Genomic DNA, 26,393 nt, shown 5'->3' with positions numbered 1-26,393 from the left:
ACCGACGTTGTAGAAGACGTCGTAAAAGGGGGGGTTGGTGTTCTACGACGGTCGCGGAGACCGTTGTAGAATGGCGTTAATTCTACAACGGTCGCTTGGTTGGACCGATGTAGATTGACTTCTATTCTACTACGGTCCCTTGGCATGAACCGATGTAGAATTCCATAATTTAACATCAGTTGTCTAATTAACCGATGTAGAATTCCATCATTCTACATCGGATTTGGCCGTCAAACGTCGTTGAATAGTAGCCCATATCAGGCATTCTACATCAATTTTTCAGCTAACCAATGTAGGATATTCATAATTCAACATCAGTTGTCCTAATAACCGATGTTGAATCATTATTTTTTTATTTATTTTTTCGTATTTCTTCATCAATGGCAATAACAATATTACACATGCAGTCACAAAACTAATCACTGTATCTTAGACATTCAAAAAGTCTTGAAATAAAAAAGGGAAGTCTGATTATCCTTCTCCCATATTATTATAAAAAAAAATACAATCACACCATTATTCTTGCACTTCTATTCAAATTTAAAATGGAAAGAAGAAACATCAATAAACACAAAAATGAATTAATGAAGTTCTGGTGTGTAACACACTGGTGTGACTTTTCCAACTGAAGTATCCTGGAATCCAAGTCCAAGTATGCCATCAAATGGAAGTGCTACAAGTGCCAAAGATCCTTCCCTTGTAATCTTAGCAAATTCCTTGAGGATGGGAAGCAACAAGCTATCAATGAAACCAAAGAAGCATATAAAATTCAATCACAATTCTGACTGAAAAATAATAGAGGGCAAAATACTGACTTGATCTTTGATGATGATATCCCTAACTTGTACATTATCTTGGCTGAAAATAGCAAGCGATCTGCACGTGCCATATGTGTTTTCAAAACATGTTCATTCAAAAAGACAAAATTCAAATGAGTAACCAAATGCATCAGCTTCAGATCATTGAATTGAATAACTTACAGAGAAGATGCATTAATACACCTGCAGTAGTGTATTAAAGTCATATTTTTTATATTTAATTTATTTTAAAAGAATAATTTATGTATTGACGATAAATATATAATTTTCCTCTATCACTAGCTTTGTTATTTTCACCAACTTCTTCCATCTTCGTATCGTTTTTTTCATCAGAATAATTGTTTTATGGCTTACATACCAAAAGTCAAGCAACAAACATAGAACCTATAGCTTAGAGCTAATTGACTCACTAGGAGAGCTCTTTCTTGCTTGTAACTGATTGAACTCTTCATCCGTTGAAGCATTTCGCTCGAGCAGCTTCTCTTAGTGTAGCCCTGATTGATCATTTCTGAATGCCGCAGCAGCAACATATTCAATGAACAGAATGCATTTGTGATCAAAAAAGAAGTGTTACTAAAGATCACAGCTCAAAGATGGTACTTACAACTGAGATATTGCAAAGCCAGGGTGAAGAGAAAATTAAACAGAAAAGCATAACCAATCAATGCTCCTATTCCAATCCAATACCAATAAGCTTCAGGGAAAAATCCATGAGAACTCAGTATCAATACTCCCAATGTTTCATTGGAATTAGGACTAACATGCAAAACATCTCAGCCAGTATGAAGACACAATAGCAACTTTTTTTTATGAAATTTCCTTAAAAGCTATATTCTTGCCCCATGTTTCTTTTTTTTTTTTATGAAATATTAAATTTTACTTAAGAATGTGAAGTAGATGCCGGTTTTGCGCGGTCCCACCTTGCCATCAAGTTTTATGTGTGTTTTTTTTTCTTTTGTTCTAAATTGTATGTTATCATCACAAAGTAGTTCAAGTAAAAAAAAAAAATTACTCTTTTCAAAACTAATTTCCAAAACATATAAATTTAAAAAATTCTGATGCACAGCTAATAACATCATTACAGAAATTAGTTTCTACTAGGAGCGGATCACGGATTTTTAGCAAAAGAAGAAAAAAATGCAAGGAAAAGAAAGAAAGGAAAAGAGTAAAATGTTTTAAGAAAGAAAGAAAACAAATCATTAATTTTAAAGGTTTGTTTTAAACTTTCCACCGAGTGTACAGTAATTAAACTCACACAAATTATTTTAAAATTTAAATTTACAAAAATTTAAATAATTTTATTTTAAAATACTAAAACTAGCTAATTTACCCATATCAACAACTACAAATATATTATTGTTTCAAACTAGAATAAGCAAATAGTCAAATTTCTCATATACTTATTTGGGCGTTCCTAGGCCCACCTAACACCTCTGGCCAACAGCAAAGAACACAAAGGTGAACCAGAATAAAAATATAAGACATGCCCAAAAGAAATTTTCAACAAAAATATGCAGCATATAAACATGAAATTTTTCTACTGCATGTCATGAATTAACGGCTTTCCCATAAATAAGAATAGTATAGAAGAAAATTGTTATATTTTATCAACTACATCACACCATATAAATATATTTGAATGCTAATTGATAATCATGAATGGAGCCAAATGTTGATTAAACGCCCAAGCAATCAAACGTGTAGAGTCTCATTATACACTTTAAATAGGACTTAGATTGCCTCATATTACTAACATGATAGCATTATAATAATAAGAAGAAAAATATAAATTAAGGAAAATCAAATAAATAACTATAACTGGTTATACTGAAGAATTGAAATAACTTACTATGTATGACAAATCCTAGTCACCATGCCCAAAGTAGCTTCTTTGGAATTAAGGAAGTTTACTGCAAACACTCAAGAGCATATTTATAAGGCTAGCATGCATATATGTACAGAAAAACTCACAAGAATTGAATGAAAGAGTTACTTGCATGCAGCTAATTAAAATATTAAATTATGCTCCCTGCTTTTCTAGTAGGTTAGTAGCCCTGCTTTCTAGGGAATAAAATAGCCACAATGGCTGCTTTCTCCAAGAAACTATATACTTAAAATAAAGAGTGTGAGGAAATTATTTAGACGTCACAATTTTATAAAACCACACAATAACTTGCTAGCTCCCACAAGGGTGAACAAAGATAATAATAACTTAATAAGCTTAATTACCGGAACTGTTCGGTGTGCTCTATTCTTGAAGCCTCGGGAGTGTCCTCATACAAAGAACCAACATTGTATGGGAGTTGCATCTTTCTTTTCTTTATTGATGCAGCAATAACTTGGAAAATGTGGACAATGGGGCTCCCGAAACTCCTCTTGTATCTGTATCTTTTACCTATCCCCACAAACTCAAAGTAAAAAAATAAAAAAGTTACTAGGTGTAATAATAAAAACAAAACTCAGGAGGAGAAGTCCGTGTAATTCACTCTTATATAAATGAATATGCCAATAAGGTTGACTAAATTTTTATGACAAAAGTAGTCACTAGTAATTGATGTAACTAACCAGCGTTTGTATTGAAGCAAAGATTCCAATTGTCTTGTATCGGCCAAGGAAGGAATCTGCTAGAAAACCTCCCAGCAAACACATGTAGATCTTATGCTTGCCTTTCGATATAAACAAAAAATCTTTTCATTGAGTAATTTTAACAAACACAAGTTAATCCACACTATATATATCTTCAAGTTAAGAAAAACACAAGACTTGTACTTTCATAGTAATTTTAACAAACACTTACAGCACAATATATTAGAAAACTCATTGGTAAGAACAACTCCATCCACACCAAGCTAATTACTTTCATAGTAATTTTAACAAACACTTACAGCACAATATATTAGAAAACTCATTGGTAAGAACAACTCCATCCACACCAAGCTAATCCACAGAGATGCAGGTAAGAACATCCAATCAATAATCAATGTATACTCGTGAGGACTAGAAAGCACTGCTGGACCTCAAGACCATTTATTCCTAGGAGCATGTACTCGTGTCGTCCAATTCAATAATCAATAATGTGGTGGAATATAAAGAAAAAAAATAAAGCAACTCCTAACAAAGGCGTACATAGACTTGGTGTGTATAATTTGGTTTCATTGCGTATCCATATATATTAACGAATAATTTCTTTTAAGGATGAGTTATCATATGGTTTAGGAAAGATAACCAACCTGGATGACGAGGACGTTGGGCAACATAGCATTGAAAGCCTCTTAGGTTTCCTTCCTCTCCACGGCGCCCAGCATCACCTTCAAGCTGAACCTCTCCATGACCACCACCGTCTCCGACAACACTATCCCTCGCAACTCAACAATTTTATTCTCGAGATTGACCTTGACCTCCTCAATCTCACTCCTCCCCTTAACAGCTTCATCAAGCTCATGCTACTTATCCTCCAACTCCTTCTGAACCACACTCAGAGCCTTATGAACACCATATGTTTTCCTCTGTCAACATTCATTTTCACCTCCTTCTTCTCCTTCAGATGAGCACTTATCCCCATTTTCATCTCCTCTTCCTTTTGCATGGCAATGCCAAGGTTCCCTTCCAATTCGAGAATCTTCGCACGCGTAATCTCTTCTTCCTTCTTCGTATAATCGTTGAGTTGCTTCAACTCAGTTTCTAGATAACCGATTTTCGTCTCTAGAGCATTGTTTCGGCTTTGAATCTCACTCTTCTCCCTACTCACCGCTTCAATCGCCTCCTTCAACGTTCCAATCGTAGTACACGACTCCTGAGAACTCTTAACCGCCAAATCTCGCTCAATTTTCAGTTTCGCAATGTCTCTCTGTTTTCGAGACAAAACCTCTTCGCCTTCCGACCTATCCTTCTCCGCTTCCTCCAGAAGCTTCCTCTCTCGATCGACGCTCGCCTTCAGTCGCTTCATCTCGCGAACGAGTCTGTCACGCTCCTCAGCGAGAGCAGTTGTTTTGTTCTCGAGACAAGCGACGAGGTCGCTGAGCTGGTGCTTGAGAGCAGAAACCTCGTAGTCCCTATCTCCGACCAGCGAGTCGAAGCGGAGGTTCATTTCCTAGAGCTGGTTCTTGAAGAAGACAGAAACAACAGCATTTTGGAGGTCAAAGGTGAGGTTGGTGTCGAATATGACAGCGGATTGGAGAGAGTGAATCTGCTGGCGGTGTTGGGTGGTCTCCTTGAGAAGGAGGGCGTTGAGGTTTTTGAGGTTTTGAATCTGCAATGTTGAGGAGGAGTCATCAGCCATGGAGATGGGTTGTTGTTGTGCTTTGGGGTCCAGAGATTCAGACATACACAAACGTTCTCTGCCAGAGAGAGGGAAAATGAAGGGTTAGCTAGCGAAGAAGATAAGATAAGAGAGAAAAAATGAAGGGTCAGCTAGCGGAGAAGATAAGATAAGAGAGAGAAAATGAAGGGCGAGTGTGTATACACCGAGAATATAAGATAAGAGAGAGATAAAATGAAAAGTCAGTCTATACAAAGACGTGGTATAGAAAATCGTCGTGGTCTACTTACAAACAAAGGCGGTTTTTCTAAAACCGTCGTGGTAACATGCATATCGAGGCCGGTTTCACAATAACCGTCGTTAACATGTCAAAAAGTTCATGTAAATTTCAAAAATGCCACCGTGATATTTACTACATCGGTTTTTTAATAACCGATGTAGATTTGACGATGTTAATTCATGTTTTTGTAGTAGTGTAAGACTTCATTCTTCAAAGAAAGGAGTTTGAATCTTGCAGCACACCATGATTGTTAATTGACCCTAGCATGGGTTGTCCATCATTTGATCTAATAACACTTGTCATGAAAATTATTAAGGAGATAAACAACTCAGTGTGGGTGTTCAATTTGTATGTATGTACGAGTTGATAAATTGATGTTGTACATACATGGGATATCTCATTCGAAATTTTATTTGTTACCATTCATTTTGTATTTGGGTTAAATATGAATTAAGTTCCCGTAAAATAAGGGCTTTAAAATTTAGTCTGGTTAAGTTTAAGCTAGAAAAAAGAGCTTTAAAATTTAAGGTAAAATTGTTTGGATAGTTTTTATATATTTTCTTAAAAGTTGATTTTAAGTTAAAAGCTGTTTGTATGGATAAAGCTTCAACTTGAATTAAAATTGGTTTAGTTTTAAATTATAATGGGTTAACTCAAAAAAATATGGACTCGTGTAACTTGAATTAATATATATATATATATATATATATATATATATATATATATATATATATATATATATATATATATTAATTTTTTTACTTTCAAGGTTTTTGTAATTTTTAATTTTTGAAGTTAATTAAATACAAGGATTTAAATTCAAATACTACAAATCGGTTTCCACTTCTTTGTTTAGCCACTACTAAAATTACTCCGGTTGCATCGGATTTTCATACGATATTTATAACTTAGAGTTTGAAAATGAAGGATTATATTACATATATGATACATAAGCTTTTGGCAACATTTTCAAAATGGTCTAATAAATTCAATCAGCACAAGAAACAATGTATAATTCTCAATGAAAGTAGAACCTATTGCCTCACACACTGCTACACAATATACATTCAGCATCGCTTGTTTAACATTGGTTACAAGCAAAATCAATGTTAAACTACATCAATTTCCAAATTGGGTCTTTTATAATAAGCTCTGGCACCCAAACCCTTGACATTGCAACCTTACTCCCTTACTCACTCTCAAGTCTTGGACTGCATGGTTCTTTCCTATCAAAATAATCGACAGTTGCTCAAAGTCCACATAAACCTCCATGAATGCGTGAACCTCCATCAGACATTGGCACAATTGTCTCAACTATTTTTGGTAACATGGACTATTCATCAAACATTGCATCTCTACTAATCACCATCTTCTTGGAAACTGGATCCCAAAACTTGAACACCTTCACACCTTTGGAACAACCTACAAAAACACATTTTTTCGACTTTGGATCAAGTTTAGATCTCTCATCATTGGGTATATGCACAAAAGAAGGACACCCAAATATTCTCAAATTATTAAAATCAATAAGGTTACATATCTAGACTTCCTCTGCAACTTTCCCATCCAATGATGCTTGTGGTATTGGTTGAGCAGATAACACGCCATATTCACTGCTTCTGCCCAAAAGCCTTTAGAAAGGCCAGCTTGTAGCCTCACACATTAGGCTCTTGCAGTAAGGGAGATATTCATCCTCTTTACAACACCATTTTGTTGTGGTGCTTTTCGCACATAGAAATGTCTTTAAATTCCATGATCCTTACAAAATTTTTTAAATCATGAGTTTATTCATTGTGTGTCATTATCAGACCTTAAGTACCTAATCTTTTTGCCTATCTGGTTCTCCACCTCAGTCTTACACAGCTTGAACTTCTCAAAGACTTCAAATTTTTGTTTCATGAAGTACACCCTAACCTTGTGAGAAAAATCATCAATGAGATCACAAAATAGTGAGAACCACTTAAGGACGAATCTCTAGTAGGACCCCACACATTAGTATGCACATAATCTAGAATTCCCTTGGTGGTATGCTTTGCAGCTTTAAATTGCACCATGGTTTGTTTCCCAAGCACACAATACTCACACAAGTCTAACTTGCAACCTCAAACTTCTTTCAAGAGTCCTTTCTTATGAAGCTCCATCATCCCGCGCTCACTAAAATGACCTAAACTCAAGTGCCACAATCAGGTAGCATCATCATTAGACTCAAAAGATGCAACTTGGCCTACAACTATGCTCCCCAACAACCTGTAAATATTTTCTACAGTCCGTTATGCTTTCATCATAGTAAACGCCCCCTTACACACTCTGAGGGTTTCTTGATCTCCATAAGTTTTGTAACTAAAATCATTGGCCTACAAGGTACCAAATGAGATCAAATTCTTCCTCAACTCAAGGATATGTTGGACATCACAGAACGTTCCACTCCACCATGATCCATAGCAATTTGCACATGTCTAATTCCAACAACAACACACGCTTTATCATTACCCATATAAGCACTATCAAAATTACCTGACTTGTATGTGGTGAACCTCTCGTTGTTGGGATTCATATGGTATGAACATCTAAAATCAAGAATCCATGCATTTGTCAACTGACTGCATTAGCCATCTCCCTCAGTATAGTAGACATTTTCATCACTGTAGTTGCTTGAATTGTTAGTCTCTACCACATTTGCTAAGTAGGATGACCCTTCATCAAATTTCTTCAACTCTTAAAAGTCCCTCTTGAAATACCCTTTCTGGTTGCATTTGTAGCACTTCGTTATTTTCTTGCATTCTCTGAACTTGGACTTCTTCCTTTGCCTACCACTAGAACCTTTGCCTTATGTCCTTCCAACTTCATGTTTCCCCTTCACATAAAGATCATCGCCTTGCGAACTCCCTGCTGCATTTTGTCTCCGTTGAGAGTGAGACAATAGTGCAGCTTGTATCACCTTCAAACTGATTGAGTATTTCTCATACGTTAAGGTTGTCAACAAATGTTCGTAAGGATAAGACAAATAACATAGTAGAATATATGCCTTATCCTCATCCTCAATCTTCACCTCTAGCCTTGTCAAATCGCTGATAATCTAATTAAAGACTTATGTTATTGGAGATCCGAACCCTTGTACATCTTCAGCTCGTACAATTTATGCATCATATATAGTTTGTTTGTCAGCAATTTTGACATTATTGAATTTCCAATTTCTTCCATACCACCCTAGAGACGTCAATTCCATCACGTCATAAAGGACCTTATCTGCCAAACACAAGCGTATGGTTTCCACAACCCTCTCTTACAACTCCTCCCTATCCAAATTCTCCATCTTCTCAGGCTTTGAGTCGCACAACACCTTCTAAAGACCTTGTTGTCCCAACAAATCCTTAACTTGTTTCTGCCACAATCTAAAATTCTCAATTCCATTGAACTTCCTCACTTCAAATTTGGTCTCTGAGTCAAGCTCCATTTGATACTAGTTGTTTCCAATAGCAACCGGAATTGTAAAAGGATGAGAGAAATTGTAGCATCCCTAATTTTTGACTACTCAATGGCTCTCACATTATGACACTTCACGTGATGACACTTCACTCAACATCCTTGTTGATCATAATCCTCCACTGGTCAGAACCCTCCGTAGGTAGCCCTTTTCGAGAACTCAAAATCAATTGTGCTTGCTTCTAGGATCAATGACTGATCCCACAAACCAACACAAGACTTTTTAGCATGTTTTGTCCTCACTCGCACACTTTCTTGGAAACTTCCTAGAAGGCACCCATCGCATAACTACTCCAAGTTAAGCATGCTTAACTATGAAATTTTTAAGTGATGGACTACCGAAAAGGAGAAGCATCTTGTTGGTATAGATAGTATCAATTAATTATTTTAAGTCATCCTCAACTACACAGTCTCATATATGTACAACCTGAATCCCTCTCATTCTAGTGTGATTAGATCAAGTGTTACAGAAATCACAAACACAAGAGATTTAACGAGATTTGACAAGTGTCCCTACGCCCTCAGGAGCAACAGTTTCTTTTTCTTATTCTTCCACACTGGGGTTACATCAAAATATCTAGTATATGTGTACATTAAACTGCGTACATTATCTTTACGTGCACATTATCTTAATCTGCGTACAATATTACGCATTCCGTAAGGTTTTGTCCCCACACCCCAACTCGCTTTGTAACTCATCGATAAGTAATCCTTACGCTCCACTCCAACTTTGCCCTACTCATTAAATGAGTCATGCACAACAATATTGTTTTTTATTAAAAGCAAGGTAACCCTCAAGACTTGGAGATCATTGAAGGGAATTTTACCTTTCCTAACAAAATTTTCTCCATCTATCAATTGTGTTGAACTTTGTTTGTGATAATACTATTGTTTTCTTATAACAAACTTATAATGCATTTTCTCAGTTACTTGGAAGAAATTAAGAATATGTTAGGTAAAGATAATATTGCTTTTCTTATTTATTGTTTCCTTTTTAAAAGTTTATACAAAAGAAAAAGACAGATAAAAGAATATTTTAGCACAAATTTATAAATATAAGTAGATATAACTATATAACTAGAGGAAATCCATAAATAATAAGAAGAAGAATTGTCTCTTCTTCCTTGGGTTGCACAAATGACTCTAATTGACTGTCTTTACTTTATGATCTAACAGATCCTACATTGTAAGCGGAAGCCAGAAATACAAAACTAATTCCATTGTGCATTTATCTGAATTCTGAAGCATATCTGGATTATATTTGGTGTTGTTTTACTATTTTGCATGTGTAAACCAACCGTGTGTAGTTTACCAAAAAAGAGTGGCAAGATTAGAATAACTGCAATTTCCAATATATCCATTAAAATCTGAACTCTGTACACAAGGTAGACAAATTTTACATAACTATTTCCTAATTAAGGCATTGAATTAATTGAAAAGGAAAAGATAAATAATTTGAATAGGCATGTGGCAGCAATGTGAATCAAAAATTGGAAAAAAAAAAAAACTTTTAACAAGACTCAGCTTTTTTATCTGAAACTATGACAAATGTAATTTCGTTCTCCACGTTTCTCCAACTACCTTTTTTGGTTGTGGGTTATCTGGCCCTCTGTCCCTTTGTCCTGATGTAAAGTATAGCCATCCATCCCAAAAACCAGTTAATGTGGTTTTTATGCGGTAAGGAAGCTTTCCGATCACTGACCATTTCTGCAATCAGTAATAAAATTATGTCAAATGATCTGAAGGGAATATTAGTCACCACAATGAATTCATAGGCAAATTCTTATTGAATGGTTTTCTGAAGTTTGTTGTTGCTTCTAAAAAACAAGATTCTAGGGACAATTGACTGGTGGGTTATATTACATGAATGATCCATTCATTTGACACCACTCATAAAATTACAATAGCCAAAAAGCGAAGTGAGAGACCAGGAGGTATTAATGGATAAAAAGAAATGCACAATCTATTTCTAATGAGCAAAAAGACTGAAAAATGTACCATTGTGTCTAAATGAAATTGGAAAACTTCCCCAACCAGCATCATCCTTTTTGTCACTGGGTGCTTTTCTGTGGTACCTCCAGTGATGATTATTGAATTGTTGACAATAACCCATGCACACTCTATGTGAGAATCTGGTTTTGGCATAGGTGGCAAAATTTTCCATTTCATTTCATCATCCAGCATATAAACATCTCCATAGACCACCTGAAACGTAAGAAAATTTAATTCCACAAGTTCCCTTGAAAAGATCATATATAGAATTCAATATATGCTGGTCTCTCAACATATTAGGCATGAAAAAGTAACTGCCATATTATTATATGCAATTTGTAAATCATGTAGTATGATGTTGACAAGCGGAGAAAATTATACTTCATGTCTGCGTGAACACTTGAATATAGGCGAACCAGGTTTGGCCATAAAATCACCTTCTTGTCCACCAATAACAAAAAGTCGATCATTGACTGCAATGCAAGCCCTGCACCAAATAACTAGAGTTAGATGAAAAACAATCAACTTCCTTTTGAAGACAATGAATATCACACCACTTGCCAAGTATTCCCACAAAAAGCTTCTTAGGCTTTAATAACATAGGTTTGGTTTTCTCAAAACATGGATTCCTATTATAAACTAAAGATTAAATGAGAACATCATGGTTAACTATTGAACAGGAATTGCAGCCTACTACTAGAATCTGAGCAGTCTGCTAACCTATGTGGTCCACCACGTGGAATGGGAACTTCGTCCCGCCATTGTTGCTCCAATGTTTCACCATCCTTCACAGCCAAACTCCAATGATCTCTTCCAGGTGTATGGCGATTCTCCTTGCTACCACCCATGACATGGAGTCTTCCTTTCCATAATTGAGTTGCAGGAGCATACCTGGATTGAAATTCTCATCTTAAAATCTTCCGTTTCACAATTAAATACCTCAACCAACTTGTCAAAGTCTAAGCCTCTAGTAAAAGTAAAACTCAATCAATCATCAATGTAGTGAACAGTGAGCAATTTAACAGGCATTTCATTTGTTAGATACAAGGCCTATAGTTTTAAATTGCAATCTGCTGCCACAATTGTAGCTGCAATAACCACATTACGACCACAACTATGGTCGCATCAACTGCATTTGTCTGCAGTTCAAAAAATAACATGCAACACACATTGACAAACAGCAAATGAGTAAGTGCAGTACTGATGCATATGTTCATGGTGTACCTGGGGGCTGGCAATGGTGGCAAAGGTTTCCATTTCTTTGTTGCAGTGTCTAGCGAAAAGGAAGCGGTAGTAGGCCCACTGCATTGGGTACCATATTGTCCTGAGACAATGTATATATACCTGCCATCAGATGCTATGCCCAAATGTGAATGAGCCATTTCATTTGGCATTTTAATCTGATCTACCCATTTGTTGATGCTGAAATCGAACACATCAATATGCGAGTGCACCTGAAGAAACAAACAAACACCAAGCTCATTTATCACCATTTTATTAAATATAAGAACTGAAAATAAATAATCTTTTTAGGAACTAAAAGAAATTGTAATACTTTCATAGATAAAAAACATGTTAAAACTTGAATGAGCATTAGTCCTTCAAATTACATTAGTTTAGTCCTGAAATTATGCCATTTTAGTGTTTCAAATCCCTGTACATGAGGTCACTAAATAGGAGGAAACGCAACACACTCACATGGTCAAGATGGGCATATCCTGCAAACACATAAAAGGTATTCTTAATCTGTATAGAGTACCCATCTAGCCGAGGCACTGGAGCCGACGGCATCTGCTCCCATTGCCATTCTGGAGCAGGCAAGTCCGCAAATGTAGCCGAAAGGAATCTCTGGGGACCCATCCTTTGTGCAATCTTCCCATCTTTTCCCTGCAACAATCACAAAACAAATCAATTCCTATGTGTTGGAAATCCTACATTAACCAGTTACATTGTTTTAAATTGTGGTCAGCAACCGCAATTGCAGCCACAGCGTAAAGGTTTTTTGACATCAGCCACATCTGTCCGCAATTTTTCCCCCAATGTCAAGGTTTGGGACCAAACCGCAACCGTCAAGTTATATGACCAAAACAGTGTATACAAGTGATGGTCAATCCTTGCCTTTTTGAACTAACTGCCGATAAAAAATAAAAAAAAACTTTTGAACTAATTGAATTAAGTTAGACCTAACTCAAATTTCAAGGTGATAACAAAGTCTAGTCTATCCTAGCTATTGTTGTTGGACCACCCTTATCTGGTTGTTATTAGATCATCTGCAGATGTCCAAATTTTACTTCAAATGTCTAGTCTTTGACGTAAAAGAATGTTTTGGAGATCCAATATTGACAACTCTTGAACTCTCAACATGTTATCGGGTCGTTATTGAATCACCCGTAAATGCTCAAACTTTACACTCATTAACACTGGAAATCCTATATTGAGTGGTAACACGAAACAATCCTCAACCTGTAAGCTAACTTTTGGATTAAGCTGAAAGCCTGAAACCCAGAATGTTGGAGATCCCGTAGTATATAAGTGAGGACAACCTTTATCTTACAAGCTGGTTTTGTAAGGTTCTGTTTATGTCCATACCCCCAAGTTCTAAGAACAAAGAAGAGAAAGACAGGGTGTAACAAGAATTCTTACCTTGTTGTTGCTGTTGTGAGGAGTGGCGGCGAGTTTCAGGATGAGGACGGGTGCGTTGGTGTCGACCCAGTTGGTGGCGATGGAGAGATAGTGAGTGGAGAGGGAGGCGCGGAAGAGGTTGGCGATGATGGCGAGGCCGAGAAAGGCAGAGAGGCAGAAGAAGATTATGATTTTGGACGCAGAAGAAGAATGGCTGCGGTGGTTGTTGTGGCGGTGAAACCCCGCTGTTAGCGATGCCATTGGTTTTTTGGGGTTATTGGCTTGGAATATGAGAGCCATATTTTTATTTACGTAGAGGCAGAGAGAAGCGTAATTGGATGGTAGAGGAAACAAACAACTGTTGGCGCCAATGGTTTTGTTTTGTGTCTCTCAGCAAATTTATCTATTCGTTTCTGTGTTCACTATATACCACGCGCACCGACGCGGCAAATCTAGCTTTTTCATGTCTTACATATATTCGTTTCCGTGTCGTGTTCACTGTATATTACTTTACCCTCAGTATAGACACGTTCATGGTCCATTTATTAAGAATCTAATTGGGGGAGTGGAGATATGGTGCCCGGAGGAAGGGTTGGAGTCCCAAGAAAGTCATGGATTCAAATTCTTTTATGTTAACTTAACATATTAATTATTAATATTTGTCATTAAAAAAATATACAGTCAACACCGACTACTTATGCATGGATTCAAACTCTTTCATTAACATAATACATTAATTATCAATATTTGTTAGTAAAAAAAAGTTTAATAATCTTTTAATTATAAATTATTGTTGATATGATTTTTAAAGTAATTGTTTTAAAATTCAACAAATTTAACATTCATGATAATTATAATTGAATAACCGTGTAAAACTAATTTAAATTATTAGTGTGATACAATCCTCGTAAGGAGGGACCCATCACCAGATTCATGATTAGGAGACTCTAGGAAGATTGGACCAAGGATGCATGAGAAGGCCTTATGATTTTTATTTAGGGTAGATTTTGGGCTCATGGACTAAGTATGAGTCCAATTATCTTTTTACATATTAGATTAGGGTTTCATTATTTTTTGAGCCTTATATTTAGGGTTTTGTAGTGTAAGGATGGTACTCCACAAGTTTAGGGTATCCTAGTAATCTAGGATTTTCCAGCCCTTGTATTTTAGGACTAGTTTTTGTATTAGGGATAGTTTTGTAATTTCACATGCATTAAGTGCACTATTTGATGTGTGTGTTAGGAGAGAAATTTAATTGAACTGGGAGAAGCCCAATCCAATTAAATTTTGGACCAAGGAGGTGGTGAGCATTTGCTTGCTACACCTCATTCTCACATCATATAGTCACACTTTGTGCATATCCTTCATGTTTTACATGTCTCATGACACTTAAGCACACTTAGAGAAGAATTTTGGATTTGATCTTGGATTAGTGGGCTAAACCATAGCTAAAATTCACTATTCATAATTAGTGAAATTTGGCTCCACTAATTCAAATTCAAATTCAAGTGAAATTTAAACAAAAATTCAAATTTCCCTCTGATTTTGTGTGACACTTAAGCTATAAATAGAGGGCTTGTGTGTGCATTTTGCAACTTTGATCATTTGAGAAATTAGACTTCAAAGTTCAGACCTCATTCTCCCTCTTCTTTCTCTCAAAATTTCGTTCCCCTCTCTACCTCTCCCTCCACTCATCTCCTACCTTCAAGCTCTTATCCATGCCTTCCTCTTCTTCTTGAAGTGGCGTCTTCAATCACCTTTCATCCTTCTCCATTCCGCTGTCATTGATCTTCAAGAAACAAATGACTTTATTGATGAAGAAGATCCAAGGCCTGCAAGCTCTACATAGAGATACATTATGTGGTATCAGAGCATCTCCGTCTAGGTGATGTTCTTTTGTTTCCTCTATCTTTTGTTCGATCAATTCACTTTAATTCCTTGTTCTTCATCGCCTTCTCCATGTATCTCCTCCATTGTTTTGTGGTTTGGTTCTATTTGAAGTAGATTCAAAAAAATAAACCGATTAAATCATAGATTTACACTTGTTCTTGCATTTCTATGGTTCAAATTTTATAAATCTACTATTGAATCATGTTTTTGTGTTGATTTTAGGTTCTATTTTTTTCAATCATAATCTTCTTGTGATGAACCTTTAGATCTCAATTTTCTTGCAAAATATTGATTAGAAAAGAAAACACAAAAATCTAAGTGTAAATCACTTCATTCATGTTGTCTTAGAGTCATGTTTAGTCATAATAATTGTCACATTATGTTCTAAGTTTGTGCTAAATTTTGATTTTGTTGATTGAATTCTAGATACATTTGTTCACGTATTTTTGTAATTTTTAGCCTATCATTTGAATTTTGGGTCTAATTCATGCATGCTATTTAGTTCATAACATGTTCTGAATCAATTCCTAGAAGTAGAGTTGTTGTTCAAGTTTTTTTGTTTTCTAAGTTTCCTATATGATGCCTATGAAGAAATTGAGTTGTGCTGCTGAGTTGTGGCTGGATTTGTGAATCAAAATAAGTCCTAAGCTCTCTTGAATTGTGTTATCCGAGACAATTGAGCATAAGCAAACACAAATTGTAACTATCCAAGCCTTAAGCAACATAAACACTACTCTTGATTTCTAGGTTGAAATTCTGGTTGTTGTCAGTTCAGGCACACTGTCTTCTTAACTTCTCTATGGCTTGAATACTTCGAGTTTTGAGCTGAAATTTTAAATTGATAAAATAGACATCTGGACGCAAACAATGGAAAAATAATGAACAAAAAAGAAAAAGAAATGAGTGAGAAAAGGTGATAAAGATTAACACCAAAATACACGTCCAGAACAACAACAAAAAATAAAAACAAATATGTATGCTTGATTTGCTTGAAAATTTTTCATTATTTTGAGTTGTATTACAAGCCTATTTGAATTCTTGGAGTTGTTCATCTTTTAGATGTGTTGCCAAATTGGCATAACTAGAATTTTTCTTTGAGTCTTGTTTTTAATTTGTCAATCTAATCTAGTGTCATTCTAGGACTTCCTTTGTGTTCCACCTTGGCTTGTGGTGTTGTCCTTTTGCTTTATTTTTCCTCAAATCTCATTGAATTAATGTCATCATAAATTTCCTTTTGGTTTAGCTTTCATTTCATCTTTTGGTTTCTTGCTTGTCTTCTTATTTTTTTGCGTTTAAGTATTGCCTAGAATAAGGATTGGAAGAGGAAATTGGTGCATTGCTTGAAGGAAGATTTTAGAGTCTTCGAGGTTAACCATCCTAGGAGCACCATTGGATTTGAAGCAACCAAAGCCTCACCAAATTTTGGGTGAAACACTTGAGAAAACAAACAAGCATTGAAGAAAAATTTGAAGACCTTAATTGCTTTGTTAAATTTGTTATAATAAAATAATTGAGTGCTGAATTTTTTCAATTGCAATTCCTTGTATTTGGATATGGGGAGTCTCCAAGAGACCACCCAAACCTCTATTTGTGTGTAATAGCTTAGTGTAAATCGTGTAGACTAAATGAAGAGCCAGTTGGGACCTCCAAAGGGTCATCCAAGCCTTCACATAGGAAACCGTCTAGCTTGCTTTAAATTTCCTTTACATTCCATTGTCAAACCGCCTAGATAGCTTTTTTTACCTATTAGTTTTTACCTTATCTTTCACACCTCTTTTAGTGTTTATTTTGGCTAGTTTCAACCATAGTTTCTTTTACCTTTTGTTTTAAAACCCCCAACAAGAAAGAACCATCACTTAGGAACCAACATGAGTCTTCATTCTTCATCTAGTGTTAATGGTGAGGGTTCTACTCCTAAGGACCCCTTGTATAGGATATTAGATGAGTTGAGATCCCTTAAATAATGGAAATAAAAACAAGAGAGAAAATAAAAAGAAAAAAGAGAGTGGAAGAAATAAGTCAAGATGAAAGAGAGAAAATAAGAGAAGAAGAACAAAGAAAATTAATGAAAGAATTAAGAAGAGGAAGAAATGCTTCATATGGTAGTCATGAGTCTTGTAAAAGCTTGAGTGAAGAGTTAAGTGACTACTATGGAGGGAGGCATAGGTCCCATACTATACTTCACTCCCAAAGAAGAGAAATAGATAAAAGGTCTCAAGAGGTTAGCATTAGTGATGCAATCCTACCCCACAAGGGCATTGGATAGAAGACTCCAAGTAGATTGGGCCAAAGATGCAAGAGAAGGCCTTAGGGTTCTTATGAGCCTTAGGGTAGATTTCAGGCCCATGGGCTAAGTACGAACCCACTTATCTTTGTACATATTAGAATAAGGTTTCATTAATTTTGGGTCTTGTATTTAGGACTCCATAATGTAGGTAAGGTACCCTAGAAATATAGGGATTTTCAGCCCTTGTATTTTAGGGCACCTAGACTAGTTTTTGTATTAGGGGTAGTTTTATAATTTCACATGGACTAAGTGAATATATGATGTGTGTGGTTGGAAATAAATTTAATTGAATTGGTAGAAGCCCAATCCAATTAAATTTTAGAGGGGGAGGTGAGCATTTGCTTACTACACCCCATTGCCACATTATATAGTCACACTTTGTGCATGTCCTTCATGCTTTACATGCCTCATGACACCTAACCACACTTAGTGGAGAATCTTGGAATTGATCTTGGATTAGTGGGCTGAACCATAACTAAAATTCACTAATCATAATTAGTGAAATTTTGGCTCCACAAATTCAATTTCAAATTCAAGTAAAATTTGAATTGAAATTCAAATTTCCATCCAATTTTGTGTGACACTTAGGCTATAAATAGAAGTCATGTGTGTGTATTTTTTCAAACTTTAATCATTTTAATATTAACTTCAGATTTCAGAGCTCTTTTAGAGCACAAAATTTTGTGCTCTTCTCTCCCTTTCCCTTCATTCATCTCCTTCTTCCTCCAAGCTCTTATCCATGGCCTCCTATGGTGGTGAGCTTCTTCTAGACTCATCTTCTCCTTGAAGTGGCGTCTCCTCTCTCTCTTCCTTCTCCATTCCACTGCCATTTATCTTCCAAGAAGCAAAGGAATCCATTAATGAAGAAGATCCTAGGCCTACAAGCTCCAATGGAGCTTACACCATGTGGTATATCCCATATTTCCAAGGAAAAGATAATGTTGAGGCCTACCTAGATTGGGAAATGAAGGTTGAACAACTCTTTGCTTTCCATCATATTAGTGAAGCGAGAAAGTTCCATTGGCTACCCTTAGCTTCAAAGGGTATCCCTCTATTGGTGGACTTCCCTTGTTAGGGAAAGAAGGATTCATAGGGATCCTCCAATAGAGTATTAAAATGATCTTAAGAGTGCCCTTAGGAAGAGGCACATTCCTTCCTACTATAAAAGGGAGCTTATGGACAAGCTCCAAAGGCTTAGACAAGGAAGTATGAGTGTCGAAGAATATAGACAATAAATGGAACTACTCCTTTTAAGAGCTGGACTTAGGGAGGAGGAAAGAACAAGCATAGCTAGGTTTCTTAGTGGGCTTAATATGGAAGTGAGGGACAAGGTTAAACTCTTTCCATATAAGGACCTAGATGAGCTAGTCCAACTTTGTATAAGAGTGGAGCAACAACTTAAAAGGAAGCCTTCTTCAAAATCTTGTGGCTTTCCCTCTTATCCAAGGAAGGACCAAGCCCAAGGAATTTTGGGTGCTGCACCTTCAAAACCCAAGGAAGATAAGGATAAGACCATAGAGAAACCCACCCCTAAGACTAGCTCCCAAGCAAGAACTAGAAACATTAAATGCTTCAAATGTCTTGGGAGAGGTCATATTGCCTCTCAATGCCCCACAAAGAAAACCATGATTATGAGCAGTCAAGAGGAGACTATTTCTTCTTCTTCCTCTAGTGGAAGTGGAGATGAAGCAAGGGGTGAAGAGTCTAGTGAAGAAGTCTACCCCCATGAAGAAGGTGGCCTCCTAATGGTTAGAAGGCTCTCTGGAGGCCAATCTTGTGATCTATCCCAATCCCAAAGAGAGAACATCTTTCATACAAGATGCAAAATTTTAGATAAAACTTGTTCTCTCATTGTGGATAGTGGATCTTGTTGCAATTGTTGTAGCACAAGATTAGTTTCCAAGTTGAATCTCAATATCATTCCCCACCCAAAACCTTATAAACTTCAATGGCTCGATGAGCAAGGGAAAATGATAGTTAACCAACAAGTGAAGGTACCTTTCTCCATTGGAACATATAAGGATGAAGTTATTTGTGATATAGTTCCCATAGAGGCAGGGCATATTCTCTTTGGATGGCCATGACAATTTGATAGGAAGATCATTTATAATGGCTTAATTAATGAGATTACCCTCACCCATCTTAGCACTAAATTTGTGTTGCATCCTTAAACACCTTCACAGGTAGCTAAGGATCAACTTACGATGAAGGACAAGAGGGATGAGGAAAAGTTAGAAAAACAAAAGAAAAAAAAAAGATAGTAAGGCCTTAGCTCCAAAGGTCAAAGAGAACGAAAAAGAGGGAGGGTGTTCCTCTAAGGAAGTTGTAAAGAAGAAGAGTCATTTTGCAACAAAAGGAGATATTAAGAGAGTTCTTCTCCTCAAGCAATCTTTCTACCTTCCCCTCTCAAGGGAGACTTCCCTTAGCACTGCCACAATTCCCACACTTGAGACCATTCCCCCAAAGGTCCAAGAACTCTTATAGGAATTTGGTGATGTATTTCCCAAAGAGATACCCATTGGGTTACCTCCTCTTAGGGGAATAGAACACCAAATAGACTTGGTCCCAGGAGCAAGCCTTCCTAATAGGCCAGCTTACAGGACTAATCCTCAAGAGACCAAGGAGATTGAATTCGAAGTTAAGAATTGTTGGAGAAGGGCTGGGTCCAAGAGAGTGTAAGTCCTTGTGTTGTGCCTGTGTTGTTGGTGCCCAAGAAGGATGGTAAGTGGAAAATGTATACATATTGTAGGGCCATCAACAACACAACTGTGAAGTATAGGCACCTCATTCGTAGGCTTGATGATATGCTTGATGAGTTGCATGGTGCAAACATATTTTTCAAAATTGATCTTAAAAGTGGTTATCACCAAATAAGGATGAGAGAAGGTGATGAGTGAAAAACTACTTTCAAGACCAAGTTTGGGTTATATGAGTGGCTAGTGATGCCTTTTGAGCTCACTAATGCACCAAGCATCTTCATGAGGCTAATGAATCATGTCCTAAGGGAGTTCGTAGGTAGGTTTATAGTTGTTTATTTTGATGATATCTTAGTCTATAGTAGGGACCTAGATGATCACTTAGGACATCTAAGGAAAGTAATTTTGGTTCTTAGGAAACACGCTCTCTTTGCTAATATAGATAAATGTACCTTTTGTATCGATAATGTAGTCTTCTTAGGTTTTGTAGTTAGCAAAAATGGGGTCCATGTGGACCCTGAGAAAATCAAGGCCATACAAGTGTGGCTCACCCCAAAAAGTGTAGAAGATATTATGAGCTTCCATGGGTTGGCAAGTTTCTATAAAAAGTTTGTTCCTAATTTCTCTACACTTGCTTCGCCACTCAATGAGTTGGTGAAGAATAATGTGGCACTCACATGGGTGAGAGACAAGAGCAAGCCTTTGATTTGATCAAAGAAAAGCTCACCAAGGCACCCGTTCTAGCTTTCCTTAACTTTTCTAAAACTTTTGAGCTAAAGTGTGATGCTTCTGGTGTAGGTGTGGGAGCTGTGTTGTTGCAGGGTGGGCACCCTATTTCTTACTTCAATGAGAAAATTCATGGTGCCACTCTCAACTACCCCACATATGATAAGGAGCTTTATGCCTTAGTTAGAGCCTTCTAAACTTGGGAACATTACCTTGTTTCTAAGGATTTGTTATTCATAGTGATCATGAATCACTTAAGTACATTAAAGGGCAATGCAAGTTAAACAAGAGGCATGCAAAATGGGTAGAGTTCCTAGAGCAATTTCCATATGTTATCAAATACAAAAAAGGAAAGACCAATGTGGTTGGAGATGCTCTTTCTAGTAAACACACATTGTTTTCTTCCCTTGGAGCTCAAATTTTAGGATTTGATAACATAAGGGAATTGTATGTTTCTGATGAGTACTTCTCTCCCATTTATGCTAGCTGTGGGCACAAGGCCCAAGATGGATTCTATATTGCTAAGGGGTATTTGCTCAAGGAGGGAAGGCTTTTTATACCCCAAGTATCCATTAGAAAGTTGTTGGTCCAAGAGAGCCATGAGGGTGGGCTAATGGGGCATTTTGGAATTGATAAGACTCTTATCTTCCTCAAGGAAAAATTCTTTTGGCCCCATATGAAAAAGAATGTCCATAGATAATGCACTAGGTGTATGGCTTGTTTATAAACCAAGTCTAGGGTGATGCCTCATGGGCTATACACACCCTTACCCATTCCATTTGCATCTTGGGTAGATATTAGTATGGACTTTGTTTTTGGGCTTCCTAGGACCTAGAGGGGTGTAAACTTTATCTTTGTAGTGGTGGATAGGTTTAGCAAGATGGCACATTTCATACCATGCCATAAGGTAGATGATGCTAGTCACATCTCAAGACTCTTCTTTAAAGAAGTTGTGAGGCTTCATGGTTTGCCTAAGACCATTGTGTCTGCTAAAGATGCTAAGTTCCTTAGCCATTTTTGGAAAACTTTACGGGCTAAGCTAGGAACTAAGCTCCTTTTCTCCACCACTTGTCACCCATAGACTAATGGGTAGATAGAGGTAGTGAATAGAACTCTATCCACATTGTTAAAGGCTCTCCTAAAAGGTCATCACAAGTCTTGGGATGAGTACCTTCCTCGTGTGGAATTTTCCTATAACAAGGGGGTTCACAGAACTACCAGGCAGTTACCTTTTAAGGTTGTATATCGGTTCAATCCTCTCACACCTTTGGACCTTATTCCTCTTCCACTTGACACTTCTTTTATACATAAAGAAAGGGTATCTAGGTTAGAGTTTGTGAAGAAATTACATGAAAGGGTTAGAAACCAAATAGAGAACCAAATAAAGGTGTATGCAACTAAAGGCAATAGAGGAAGGAAGGAGTTGGTGCTTAATGAAGGGGATTGGGTTTGGCTCCATCTTAGGAAGGAAAGATTTCCTACTAAGAGAAAGTCCAAACTTAACCCTATAGGTGATGGCCCTTTTCAGGTCTTGGAAAGGATCAACAACAATGCATATAGGCTAAACCTCCCAGAGGAGTATGAAGTTAGCAACACCTTTAACATTACTGATTTGGTTCCTTTTGTAGGTGTAGCTGATTCAGATTATGAAGGGTATGCAGATTTGAGGAAAAATCCTCTTCAATAGGGAGGGGATGATGCAATCCTCCCAAGGAGGAGACTCATCACCAGAGTCCTGGCTAGGAGACTCTAGGAAGATTGGGCCAAGGATGCAAGAAAAGGTCTTAGGATTCTCATGAGCCTTAGGGTAGATTTTGGACCCATGGGCCAAGTATGAGCTCAATTATCTTTGTACATATTAGATTAGGGTTTCATTCTTTTTTGGGCCTCATATTTAGGGCTCCATAGTGTAGGGAGGGTACCGCACAAGTTTAGGGTACCCTAGTAATGTAGGATTTTTCAGCCCTTGTATTTTAGGGCACCTATACCAGTTTTTGTATTAGGGGTAGTTTTATAATTTCACATGAATTAAGTGCACTATTTGATGTGTGTGTTGGGAGAGAAATTTAATGGAATTAGGAGAAGCCCAATCCAATTAAATTTCAGACCAAGGAGGATGTGAGCATTTGCTTGCTACACCCCATTGCCACATCATATAGTCACCTTGTGTTGTTCTTGACTCATCTTCTCCTTGAAGTGGCATCTTCAATCACCTTTCCTCCTTCTCCATTCCGCTGTCATTGATCTTCAAGAAGCAAAGGATTCCATTGATGAAAAAGATCCAAAGGCCTACAAGTTCTACATAGAGCTACATTATAGTGTATGGCTTATTTTCTCTAAAAAAAATAATTATTTTTTATTTTGAATTTAATTACTCTTTTATTGAAAACATAAAATTTTTATCACAAATTATTAATATAAGCTAAGTTTGTTCATTTTTACAATAATTATTTTTAAAATATATATATGATAATTTTTAGTGGATTTTAAGTTTAAAGATTTGTACTCAGACACATAAAAGTTAAAGAATTTAATATGCTTTTTTCCAATAAAAAAAGCTAGTTTTAATTTTGATTCCTAACTTAATATTTTTATCTCTCAAACTTAAAATCATTGATTTTTGTTCCAATTAATATGTCAAAAATCCTACATCTATTACAAGTTAAGGCTAAGAATAATTAACAAATATCCTCTTTCATCAATCCATTGAGGCATCAAACAAAATCGTGACAAATCACCGAATATCAAATTGGAACAAAAGGACAATACCTCAAAGACAAATAACCTTAACAATGCATGAAGGCTTGAGGTTTGAAAAGGACAACCTTTACGCCAGCAATAGTATTTTGTAATGTCCTCCTCCACAACTTTAGTCATATAAAAAGACATCATCAAACTCATTTGTCTATATCAAACTTAGAGCTTGGGGGCTTGTGTACTATACAATCTTGTAACTCAGACAACTCGGCAATGTACAATCCAGCAACTTCACTCATCCTAGAGATGCACTCTTAATGGGGAGGTTGGCAAGCAGTTAAGGAAGACAATTACCAACTCAATAACCTCTCTCGTATCAATGATATATGTTGTAATTTTAATGTTTATTTCAAATGATTTTTTTAAAAAAAATATTTAATTAAAGAATATTATAAATTATTTATAACTACCATAATTTGTTTCAAACGTTAGAGATTTTGATAACTAACATAATTTGTTTTTAAATGTTGGAGATTTTGTTAACTAACAATATTTGCTTTGACCATTTAGAACAATTAATTGATAATATCTTTCAATTGTGATGTTACCATATATTTGTTTAACTTATTAACACTCACCAACCAAGCACAACAACCTGTGCCACATATTGCACCATGTACTACACAAAGATTATAAATGCAAATGCCAAAAAGCCAAGGACCACATATATTGCAGCCATATATATGCCTTTCCTTTCCTACGTACACATAATTATAATTCCTTTGGCATTTTTGTTTCCAAAAAAAAAAAAATACAGGTGCACACTTGAGCAACTTGGTTTGATCATATTTTTTTATATTATTATTATTTGCTCCTCCTCTTTGCTTTAATTAATCTTTCTCCCTCTTTATTCCTGGGTTGTTTATCTTTGCGAGTTCTATAACCTTAGCTCTGCTAATATGTTCCTGTTGTATCCTAGAAGGTTTGCATGGGATACTATAGATAAACCTTTTAGGTTAGTGACTGCCATGCCTCAGGAAGTTCAACCGCATTCGTGATTTTCGACTTCAGCAACAACAATCTAAAAGGTTTATATCATGGCTGAAGCCGCAAAACTTGTCAACAATGTCAATACTTCCAACCCTACGCCACTAACTGCAACCTTTGCCAAGCTGCTGCCTAACGTCTCAAAAATTGATATCTTCACTGGCCAAAACTTTTGTCGCTGGCAAGAACGCATTCATACGTTGTTGAACATGCATGGAGTTGTCTTTGCTCTTTCCACTCCCAAACCTGATGCTGCTAGTGATGCTAGTTAACTTCAACAATAGGTTCAGGACAATAAGGTATGCCATCACATTTTTTAAAGTGCCTTGTTTAATGATCTTTTCAATGTCTATTGCTCCTACAAGGAATCCAAAGAGATCTGGGACTCTCTCATACTCAAATACACTACCGAGGACAGGGTCAGACAGAGATTCATCATCACCAACTACTACCGTTGGACCATGAATGAAGAAAAATACATTAAGGTACAAATCAATGAATACCACAAGTTGCTAGAAAACCTGGAGACTGAAAACATCTCTCTGCCTAACGAGTTCATTTCTGAACTCTTGATTGAGAAGTTGTCGGAGTCCTGGACAAACTATAAACAATAGTTAAAGCACAAACACAAACATATGTCACTGCCAGACCTTATGTTAACTCGTTGGAAAGTGTAGCAATTTGTCACAAGTAGTAAAGTTAAAACCGAAGTCCGAGTGTCGAATCCACACGAACTTTGTTTGTACTTTAGTTGATGTATACCCAATTTGAAAGCAAGAGATAAGGAATTATAATAGAAAGAAGAAAGAAAGAATTGGAAATTAAAAGGAAAGAAAAATAAACAAGATTAAATGCAAATGATAACTTTAGAATTCAAATATGTTGGGACCTAGCATGCCTAACCACCCTAGATGCAATATTTATATGTTTTTATATTTAATTTTATTTCAATTTCCACCCACATCTACTAAGATACTTAACCCTGATCCCTCACAATGAAGAGCCTAATTTATCTATTCTTTCTCCTAAATCCCTTTGTAGAGACAAAACAGTAAATTGCATGAAGTTTAGAGATGTACGCATAGGCAAGACAAGATCACTTTATCCCTATCTATGAGTTGTTTAGATGCCCTTTCCCAGTTCTTTAGAAATTAAACACTTCCCAATGCCTAACCCTTAAATAGATGCATGGATGATCAGGCCATACAATAACAATAAAGCACAAGAAAGAAACAATAGAAATTGGCATTGCATTAAATAAATAGTAAGGAAGATTACATTACAAGTGCCTTTGGCTATTAGGCTCCTAACAATGGGGGTTTAGCCTCTCATTGCCATGAGAGACTTTACACTTTAGGAGATAATGTAGATTGAAGAAGAAAAGGGATGGATAAAGGAAGAGGGGAGAATGGCTAGAGAGAGAGGGTTTCCCCTATGAGAGATGCTCGGGCTTTGGGTGTATTCAATAAAGGGCTCTGAGTCTCGGTGTGTCTTTCTCCTTTGTTTTTTACTCCTTTTATAGGCCTAAGGTAGCTTAAAATTCGTGTGACCCCGCACTAACCGAGCCTTCTGGACTTAGCAAGTATGGCGGTGATCA

At 36.5% G+C, this 26,393-nt stretch overlaps 2 protein-coding genes across 5 annotated transcripts; both read right to left on the bottom strand.

Moving 5' to 3' along the window:
* Positions 1–453: 453 nt before the first annotated feature.
* On the bottom strand, positions 454–5,507 carry LOC114399805 (putative U-box domain-containing protein 58). 4 transcript variants are annotated; one of them, XR_003663832.1, is made up of 5 exons: positions 3,048–5,495; positions 2,668–2,728; positions 1,229–1,326; positions 816–876; positions 454–738 (listed from the first exon to the last, which is right to left on the bottom strand). XR_003663832.1 is itself a non-coding variant. In XM_028362018.1 (3 exons), the coding sequence occupies exon 1, from the start codon at positions 4,903–4,905 to the stop codon at positions 4,294–4,296; it is 612 nt and encodes a 203-aa protein (XP_028217819.1). In that variant the 5' UTR covers positions 4,906–5,507; the 3' UTR covers positions 2,895–2,921; positions 3,048–3,226; positions 3,384–4,293. The 4 variants fall into 4 exon arrangements, 3 of the variants coding, with proteins under 3 accessions (XP_028217820.1, XP_028217819.1, XP_028217818.1); XM_028362018.1 differs by lacking the exons at positions 454–738; positions 816–876; positions 1,229–1,326; positions 2,668–2,728 and adding an exon at positions 2,895–2,921 and having other exon boundaries at positions 3,048–3,226; positions 3,384–5,507; XM_028362019.1 differs by lacking the exons at positions 454–738; positions 816–876; positions 1,229–1,326; positions 2,668–2,728 and adding an exon at positions 2,757–2,928 and having other exon boundaries at positions 3,048–5,507.
* A 4,662-nt stretch (positions 5,508–10,169) lies between these two features.
* Positions 10,170–13,846, bottom strand: LOC114399073 (kelch repeat-containing protein At3g27220-like). Its single transcript, XM_028361176.1, has 7 exons — positions 13,475–13,846; positions 12,530–12,718; positions 12,056–12,285; positions 11,552–11,722; positions 11,213–11,318; positions 10,838–11,044; positions 10,170–10,546 (listed from the first exon to the last, which is right to left on the bottom strand). Exons 1-7 carry the CDS (start codon positions 13,751–13,753, stop codon positions 10,379–10,381), a joined length of 1,350 nt encoding a protein of 449 aa, XP_028216977.1. The 5' UTR covers positions 13,754–13,846; the 3' UTR covers positions 10,170–10,378.
* Positions 13,847–26,393: the final 12,547 nt, after the last annotated feature.

The sequence above is a fragment of the Glycine soja genome, chromosome 19, assembly GCF_004193775.1.
Source record: "Glycine soja cultivar W05 chromosome 19, ASM419377v2, whole genome shotgun sequence".
Taxonomy (NCBI): domain Eukaryota; kingdom Viridiplantae; phylum Streptophyta; class Magnoliopsida; order Fabales; family Fabaceae; genus Glycine; species Glycine soja.
Note: the sequence above shows the minus strand (reverse complement) of the source record. Positions and strands in the feature narration are given on the sequence as shown.

Bases quoted from the DNA above. Each gene is read 5' to 3' on its own strand.
- LOC114399805 (XM_028362019.1), bottom strand. From the start codon at position 4,905: ATGAACCTCCGCTTCGACTCGCTGGTCGGAGATAGGGACTACGAGGTT.
- LOC114399073 (XM_028361176.1), bottom strand. From the start codon at position 13,753: ATGGCTCTCATATTCCAAGCCAATAACCCCAAAAAACCAATGGCATCG. The intron at 12,719-13,474 runs GTAAGAATTCTT...TGATTGTTGCAG, and splicing joins CTCACAACAGCAACAACAAG to GGAAAAGATGGGAAGATTGC. The intron at 10,547-10,837 runs GTACATTTTTCA...TACTGATTGCAG, and splicing joins AATTTCATTTAGACACAATG to AAATGGTCAGTGATCGGAAA.